General features: G+C 43.9%; 1 protein-coding gene across 1 annotated transcript; it reads right to left on the reverse strand.

Moving 5' to 3' along the window:
• Nucleotides 1-7,750: 7,750 nt before the first annotated feature.
• Nucleotides 7,751-8,470, reverse strand: LOC308102739 (tRNA (guanine-N(7)-)-methyltransferase-like; the record flags this gene model as incomplete). Its single annotated transcript, XM_080452583.1, has 1 exon — nt 7,751-8,470. The coding sequence occupies one exon, from the start codon at nt 8,468-8,470 to the stop codon at nt 7,751-7,753; it is 720 nt and encodes a 239-aa protein (XP_080308709.1).
• Between the last annotated feature and the right edge of the window lie 576 nt (nt 8,471-9,046).

Below are 9,046 nucleotides of genomic sequence, written 5' to 3' on the forward strand. Positions count from 1 at the left end.
GTGATTAGGTGGGAAGGTGTCTGTCCGTCTCCCCATTCACAAACCCGCTCTGCGACGTCACACACACAGTATAAACTACACACAACAACAAGATCCCTCATTCTTGATTTCTTTATTCTTGAAACAACACAGCAATGCCGCCGCCGCCGCCGCTGTCCAGGTAGAAGGACAACGCACAACCATCCGCAGTCCCACATTGTCATAATTCCGGAATTATGACAGAGTCGGCCTCATCTGACACTTTTGGCATGAAAGAACTTTTAAAGGGTCGACCCATGTGATTTGTATGGGATTTTAATCGATGTAATTTAACAACAGGCTTGGTTCATCGATGACATCAAACGGCGAAAAGCCTAGATCCGGAATGAACTCCCCACAATAATTGAGTAGTAGCCTGCCCTACTGGACAGCTGTTCCGCGAACATTTCAACCCGTCACTGTCATAACTATCCTCTAACATCCTGCTGTGTTGAGAGACTTGTCTCCGCAACAAACAGAATACAGAAGCGCCTGAGATCACCTTGACAGGTCACTTGAACTTGACTTTTCTCATTTGTAAAAGAAGTAGATGCCATTTTGGATTACGATGGCATTATCAGGGGCTAAAACTTTTGTATTAGCCTGTTATTGTTTTAGTGGTTTTTTTTGTCTTGCGTTGCCCTGTGTAATTTGTATTGCCTGATTGATCTCGTAAGTCGTATAAAAAGCAGGGTGACCAATGACCGCAAAGCCTATTGTATATCTAAGCTAAAAGTATAAAAACATAAATAAATATAGCTGCAAGCAGCGATAATACGGGGCCAGTGAAGAGAGAGAGAGAGAGAGAGAGAGAGAGAGAGAGAGAGAGAGAGAGAGAGAGAGAGAGAGAGAGAGAGAGAGAGAGAGAGAGAGAGAGAGAGAGAGAGAGAGAGAGAGAGAGAGAGAGAGAGACGGAATAGATTGAAGAGAGAGAGAGACGGAATAGATTGAAGAGAGAGAGAGACGGAATAGATTGAAGAGAGAGAGAGACGGAATAGATTGAAGAGAGAGAGAGAACGGAATAGATTGAAGAGAGAGAGAGACGGAATAGATTGAAGAGAGAGAGAGACGGAATAGATTGAGAGAGAGAGAGACGGAATAGATTGAAGAGAGAGAGAGAGAGAGACGGAAAAGATTGAAGATGAAGAGAGAGAGAGAGACGGAATAGATTGAAGAGAGAGAGAGAGAGAGACGGAATAGATTGAAGAGAAGAGAGAGAGAGAGAGAGAGAGTGAGAGACATGGAAACGGAATAGATGAAGAGAGAGAGAGACATGGAAACGGAATAGATTGAAGAGAGAGAGAGAGAAAGAGACATGGAAACGGATAGATTGAAGAGAGAGAGAGAGAGAGAGAGAGAGAGAGAGAGAGAGAGAGAGAGAGAGAGAGAGAGAGAGACAGACATGGAAAGGAATAGATTGAAGAGAGAGAGAGACATGGAAACGGAATAGATTGAAGAGAGAGAGAGACATGAAACGGAATAGATTGAAGAGAGAGAGGAGAGAGCAAGAGAGACATGGAAACGGAATAGATTGAAGAGAGAGAGAGAGACTTGGAAACATATAGATTGAAGAGAGATGGAAGCGGAATTGACATCTCAACCTATTGCCATTAACAGGAATCGAACCCTGAACCTTCGGATTGACAAGCTGCAACACTACCTATAGTGCTATAGCTTTGTACAGGCTGAGGTTGTCTGTTGAAGATAAAAGTGAACCAGTGAAAGCAGCCGATCTACAAGCTCAGAAACACGTTGCTATCTGAAAAGTTTTGAGATTGTAGATCGGCTATTTTCAGAATGAACTATGTCATACATTGAAAAGACATACTCTCAAATAAGCATTTCAGGTTATCTTAACAATTGCACTTGCATTAATTGACACAATCATGTTGTGTGCAATGCAACTTAAATGAAGTCTGCATCAAGTGGGGCTTGAACTGGCAACCTAGAGGTTCTAAGGCACACACTTAAGCGAGAAGCCATTGGACCAACAGACCTGACCTGGTGAATGAGAGAGAGAGAGAGAGAGAGAGAGAGAGAGAGAGAGAGAGAGACGAGAGAGAGAGATGAGAGAGAGAGAGAGAGAGAGAGAGAGAGATGAGAGAGAGAGATGAGAGAGAGAGAGAGAGAGAGAGAGAGAGAGAGATGAGAGAGAGGAGAGAGAGAGAGAGAGAGAGAGAGAGAGAGAGAGATGACATTTTACGTCCTGCCAAGTGAAAAGCACCATGTGGTTTCACAGTGTCTGAATTAAATATTAGATTGTAATGTCTTAAAAAATTGCACATGCATTATTTGATGCAGTCATGTTTTGTGCGATGCAATTGAAAAGTGGAATGACCCACCTACAGACAGAGCCAGATAGAGTGAGAGAAAAAACAGACAGCTCAACCTATTGCCATTGACAGGAATCAAACTCTCAACCTTCAGACTCACAGAATGAGACACTACAAGTAGTGCTATAGCTTCATCCAGGCTGAAGTTGTCTGTTGAAGATCATACACTTTTGCCTTCTGTCATGAACCAAGCCCCTGTTTCACTAACACTAAGATCACTCGTTCACAAACCATTTACCAATAGAGAAATTGTATGTCTCCTCGAAACCGAAACCAGTGAAAGCAGCCGATCTACAAGCTCACAAAACGTTGCTATCTGAAAAGTTGTGAGATTGTAGATCGGATATTTTCACAATGAAGTACGTCATACATTGAAAAAACATACTCTCAAATAAGCATTTCATGTTATCTTTACCGTTTGCATATGTATTCATTGATACAGTCATGTTTTTTGCAATTCAACTTAAATGAGTCTGCATCAAGTGAGGCTTGAACCGGCAACCTTGCGGTCGTGAGGCACTCGCTTAAGGGAGAAGCCATTGGACCAACAGACAAGAACCTGTGAAAAAGGAGATCACACAGATGATACAGTTTCACGCAAATAGCTGAAAAATCCTGGGTTTAAGTGTTTTTCAAACTGCTCAAAATTGCGGACAATCTAAGGGCGGAGCTTACTGGTCAACGTGATACATGTGTTCCTCATGAGTCAAGGCACATGTGTAAGCAGGTTTAATGGCTGTCGGCCAAACGAGACATGACTTTTGCCTGTTTAAAGTTTGCATTTTCAAAAAATCGCTATAGCGCCCCCCTTTGACCAATTGGAGTAAGATTGGTTTCAGTGATATTTGAAATGACCCTCAACATTACCGCAAAGTTTTTCAAAGAAATGTGAGTCTGCATGTATGTGTTAGGGGCAGATGAATAATTGTCATAAAACTGCAATATTCATTGGCTCATTAAAGCTTCATTTTTTCACTTATGGAAAATCTTTTGCATCAGTTTTTCGGCATAGGTTCAAAGTTCATGTGTAAAACGTTTCGTGCAGATTACTAAAAAATCCCAGGAGGAGATAGGTTTTAACTGTTTTTCATATTATTCAAAATGGTGGGAGATCTAAAGGTCAGAGGTCAAAAGTCAGAGTGTGAAAGTTGTTGATCATGAGTAGACGCATATGTATATTGAAGTTTCATGGCTGTAGGTCAAACAGGGCATGAGTTGTACCTGTTCAAAGTTGGCATTTTGCTATAGCGCCACCTTTTGACGAAAGATTGTGAGAATTATTTCTTGATAGTTTTTCATGACCATCTACCATATGGCCAAGTTTCGTAAAAAGCGTATGCACGGTTCAGCCAGAACTGCCAAAAGTGGCGGAAGAAAAAAGAGGGCAACATTAAAACAGGTCCAGAGCTGAGAGCTCTGGCCCCGTAAATATGTAGCCAGCAGCTAGAGATCCCATAGCCTGCGAGGTTGTAGCCATGACAACAGATCCCATATCCAGAACTTTTTTTCAACAACATACCAACACAAAAAGGACTGATGGCAAACATTGTCACAGAAGCTGTCTGTCTGTCTGTCTGTCTGTCTGTCTGTCTGTCTGTGTATCTCTCTCTCTCTCTCTCTCTCTCTCTCTCTCTCACACACACACACACACACACACACACACACTCACACTAACTCACACTCACACTCACACTCTCACAGACAGACAGACAGACAGACAGACAGAACAAAAGTACTTCATAACTACCAAGGTCAGTACAAGCCGCCTGAATAACTATCACTGCTGATCTTGCTTGCCATGAAGTGCTTTGAGAGGCTAGTAATTGACCACATCTGCTCCCTCCAGCACCCTGGACCCACTGCAGCTTACCTTCCATCCCAACAGGTCCACCGACAACATCATCTCTCAGGTCCTCTCAAACCTCGACAACAACAGGGAAGGGGGATATGTTAGGTTGTTATTTATTGATTAAACCTCTACCACCTTCACCCTTAACACGGGAGCACCCCAAGATTGTGATGAGACCTCTGCTGTACTCCCTGTACATCCACGACTGTTTGGCTGAAAACAGCTCACACACCATTGTCAAGTTTGCTGATGAAACGTGGCGTCGACGACAACAAGGTTGCCTATGTTGAGGAGCTGGCAGGCCTGTCACTACATCTAATTGCTCATTTTATTTAACTGAGCTGGTGCAATACTTCTTTTTTTAAACAAAATTCTACAGAGAAATAACCCTGTAACAATGTCACAATAACACTGTCAACAGGACATACTGCATGGTACAAACTCTCCTCCCAGGCTGTTTTATAGACCCATTTATGATCAAAGCCAAGGAACTTCATGGGTGAAAACTAAATAAAATTAGACAAGTGCGTTCCTCTGAGCGCAGATGTCCACTAGGCCTAGTTGCTTACACTTGCTTACACAGGGCTGTGTCAGTTGTGGAGTGCAGCCATCAGGACACGTTTTTACGACAGACAGTTGCACTACTGTTTGCATTTGTTCCCTGTGGGCAGAAGTGAAAGCGGCTTTGGAGGTGCACTCTATAGAGGCCCCTCAACATGCAATTCCAACTTGGGTCTGATTGTTTGATATTGTGTTCATGGTATATGATATTTATTTTGGTAAAGAATAGCCCACACCTGCAGATTTCTGAAGCAAACTAGAGTATCAAAACCCCACATGACACATGAGACCATGAGAAAGAAAAAAGTAATGTTTCTTTTATTTGTAGCACATGCAGCGTCCCTTATGGGTAGAAGTAATGGCGATCATACTGATCGGTCCAGCGGTGTCCAAGAATAGCTGTACGCAGACAAACAAACACATGGACTGGGGTGAAAACATAATCTCCTGCCCCCAGCTGTTTCGGCCTCGTAGAGATAAAAATAGTCTTCACATTAGTCAAGATTTGTAAACAATATATATATATATATATATATATATATATTTTTTTTTTTCTCTTCAGGCGTGTGATATACGCACCACATCTGTAGCATGCACCTTTCTTCTGGTGCTTCTAATTCTAATCATCTGTTCAGTTTGCATTGTACATTCGGGTAGCCTGACACTCAGCCTGAATTTTCATTTCGTTTCACTCCATTATTCAGTCTGAAAGCCCTCTCAATGCAGCGGAGTTCTGAGATGGGGGCGTGGCCAAAGTGGGACTCCACTATGAACCAACGCGATTGGTTCATACTGGATTGTCCCGATCCCGATTCGTCGTACAGATTTTCAACCGAGAAACACCCGCCTTCGAAAGCGTCACCAGACCCTGAATGCTAGGCAAAGGATTCAGGGGGTGGAGCCAGGCTAACATTCGGGTACATTTAGCAGCAAACACTCAGCACTCTTTTGAGTAAATTTCCCTTAGCACTCTTTTGAGTGCATTTCTAAATGCCAAGTTCTGGCTGTAATTGAAAGATAGAAGTATCAATCTTTGTATTTTCTACACCATTCCATTGTATCATTTTCACCTCCAAAGATAATGGTAGTCCTGGACAATGAGATAAGCTTAATAAGGCTTATCTATTTAAGACTTTAGACATTGATCCCCTTTTGTGAACGTACAATTAAGACAAACTGTCACCACTTTTATATAGAGATCTGACCCGCCACAGTGACGCACTCAGGGCCGCTTCTCCCTACACGCACACTACGTAGGCTGCGTGGGGCCCCGCCCCACGCAGGGCCCCTACCCGCCGGAAAAAAAATAAAAATAAAAATAAATAAAAATAAAAATACATCTTTTTTTTTTTTCTTTTTTTTTTAAACGGACTCAATCCGCCCAGAACCGCGCACGCGCATGTGTCCTGTATCATGCTTAGGGCCCCTGTGGAGTCTAAAGCGGCACTGGACGCACTGTAACGTGCCGGCATTCTAGAATCAGATACGTGACGTTTAACACAACGGTGTCAGCATCTTGTGTTACACTGTATGCCGTGTTGACAGCTGTTGTTGGTAAAGTCTATGCACTTACAGTACATAATAGCCTTTGCAACAAAATACCAACATAAAAAGGACTGATGGCAAACATTACAGTCACAGAAGCTCTGTCTGTCTGTCTGTCTGTCTGTCTCTCTTTCTCTCTCTCTCTTTCTCTCTCTCTCTCTGTGTTTGTGTGTGTGTGTGTGTGTGTGTGTGTGTGTGTGTGTGTCTCTCTCTCTGACGCACGCACGCACGCACGCACGCACGCACGCACGCACGCACGCACGCACGCACGCACGCACGCACGCACGCACGCACGCACGCACGCACGCACGCACGCACGCACAGAGAGAGAGAGACATAACTTGAGATCTCAAAGTAAGTACTTCATGAACACCAAGGTCAGTACAACCGCCTGAATAACTTATCACCTGGTTGTGCTGACCTGCTTGAGGTGCTTTGAGAGGCTAGAAATTGACCACATATGCTCCTCTACCCTCAGCACCCACTGTCAGCTCAAACAGCACAACAATGATCCCCCAATACGTAACCTTTTATAGTATACAGCGAGTCGGGATGATGTGGCAACATTTCTGCCTAAGGGGCTGCTCTGAGACAATCCTAGAGTTTCTCTCTGGCTATTCACAGAATATCATCCCACTAACTGTCTACTTAGAGATTGATTGCATCAATTTGAACTTACAGTGCATTTGTCTTCGCAATATATAGGTCCATCCTCGACATGTTATGCAGTTTTGTTTTGTTTAAGTTTTTTAACATTAACTAGGCCAATGCCGATTGGGAACAATGGAATGATGCCTGTTGGGAACGCAAGCCCCTCTGTAGCCTACCTGTTGTACCCATTATCAGAGTACTGTGCAGTACACTTTATCATAGTAGGCCTACTTGGAGGCCAGTCTATGATGTGAGTAAGATTTTGTATGTATTTTTTATTTTGGGAGTGAACACACCTGTCTGTCTATAAGCTGAACCTGTTGTGATTGGTCCACAATACGACACACACGCACACAGCAGCAGTGTTTTGGTCATCTACAGTATGTACAGTGGTTCTCAAAGTGGGGTCTGGAGACCCTTCATGGGGTCCTTGAAGGGGTTCCAGGGTGTCCCCACCCAGCAAAATGAGTTTGTATGTAGCATCACAATCACTTTAACCACTTTAACTATATTTTATAAGTCGGCTATTAAAAAATAGCCGATCTACAAGCTCACTACTCTCATAGCGATGTGTTGTGAGCTTGTAGATCGGCCACTACTGAAGAAATTTAAACAATTGTCAAACATTAAAAAACAAATATTCAACAACACCTCTCCTATGGGGCACAAAATCTCTTCAGATTGGGGGTCCACCGCAGCCAAATACTTTGCGGGGGTCCACCCATCCATCTATGATCCTCCATACTTGGAGGGTTTATTATATCAGAATACCACTTCTTAACCGTTAAAGTCTTTAGTTTGGATCTTCTACCCTCCGGAAGACCGCTAGGAAGTTCTTGCCACCGTTTCTCTGCACCTTCTTCCCTTCCTCTGTACAGGTACCCAGACGACTGACGATGACGTCCCCAGCCAGTTGTTCGTCAGGAACACGTGTAAACAGTGGATGTTCAGTGAAGTGCTTCTCAATCCAGATGTGCACTTCCTCCACGTCTGTGTTGGTGTACACCAAACCCCCTATCCTCAGTGTATAGGCATACTCTGCCAACAGCGTTGGACTAATGATCCTCCTCTTGTGCTTGGTCTTCTTAAAATGAGGGTCAGGGAACAGGAAGAACATCTTACTGAGCTGTCCCTTAGCAAAGAAGTTGGGCAGGTACTTCATAGCGTTACTGCGGAGGCAGGCGATGTTCTGGTAGCCTCCTGGCTGGGAGGCCCTCAGGGAGCGGATGCGGTCCTGGACATAATCTGACACTTTGACCCGGATCTCCAGACCCAACATCAGCTGGTCTGGGAACAGTGGAGACAGCTCCACTAAAAGGCCTCCGTATCCACATCCAATATCTGCAAACTCCACCTGAGCTGTTGAACCTGGTGGTTTGTCACACTGCTGCTGGAAGACCTCTGGGTACAGATCTGACCAGTCCATACTGTCTGGACAAACAGGATAATTAAACGTGTGGTCTGCCATGGGGTTGGAATGGGCTCGTTGTCTGTAGAAACGCTTCTGTGGCATCGATGTGCTGCTCGTCGCCATCTTGTATCTTGTGTTAAATGTATGATCAGTATTTAAGTATTAAGTGTTTAAATAAGTCAGTTAAAAGCAGCTCCACTTATGAAAGTTGCAGCTAATAAGTCCAAGTAGGAACTACCGGGTCGCATTTTTATGACGTCAACAAGAGGCCAGGGATGATGTGATGATGTGAGTAATATGACGTCATATTGATGGCATCAGGGATCTCCATATATGGGCATAAAAGGGACAAAGACAGATACAGAGATTTGTGGATTTATTGTTTCTGGACAACCACTGATCTGGTCAACTTCTCAACTCAGCACATGACTCCCTGGGGTCCTCTGTGAAACAAACACAAAGGGTTTAGGTCAGGCTCACAAAGGGTTTGTGTGCCCGGCCGACTCAGGGACAATGCAAGTTGGGGAAGACTTGGATTGTGTCCACCACACCTCCTAGCACTTGCCACCTTCTGCCTTGATTGAGGCTAGTGATTGACCAAGATGTGGCTACCATGCAGACATCTTGGTCACTCGTTCTCATGTTTGCGTTACTTAGGTTTGTTTTCTAGACCACAAT

This window comes from Gymnoscopelus braueri (assembly GCF_963280865.1).
Source record: "Gymnoscopelus braueri genome assembly, chromosome: 2".
NCBI lineage: Eukaryota > Metazoa > Chordata > Actinopteri > Myctophiformes > Myctophidae > Gymnoscopelus > Gymnoscopelus braueri.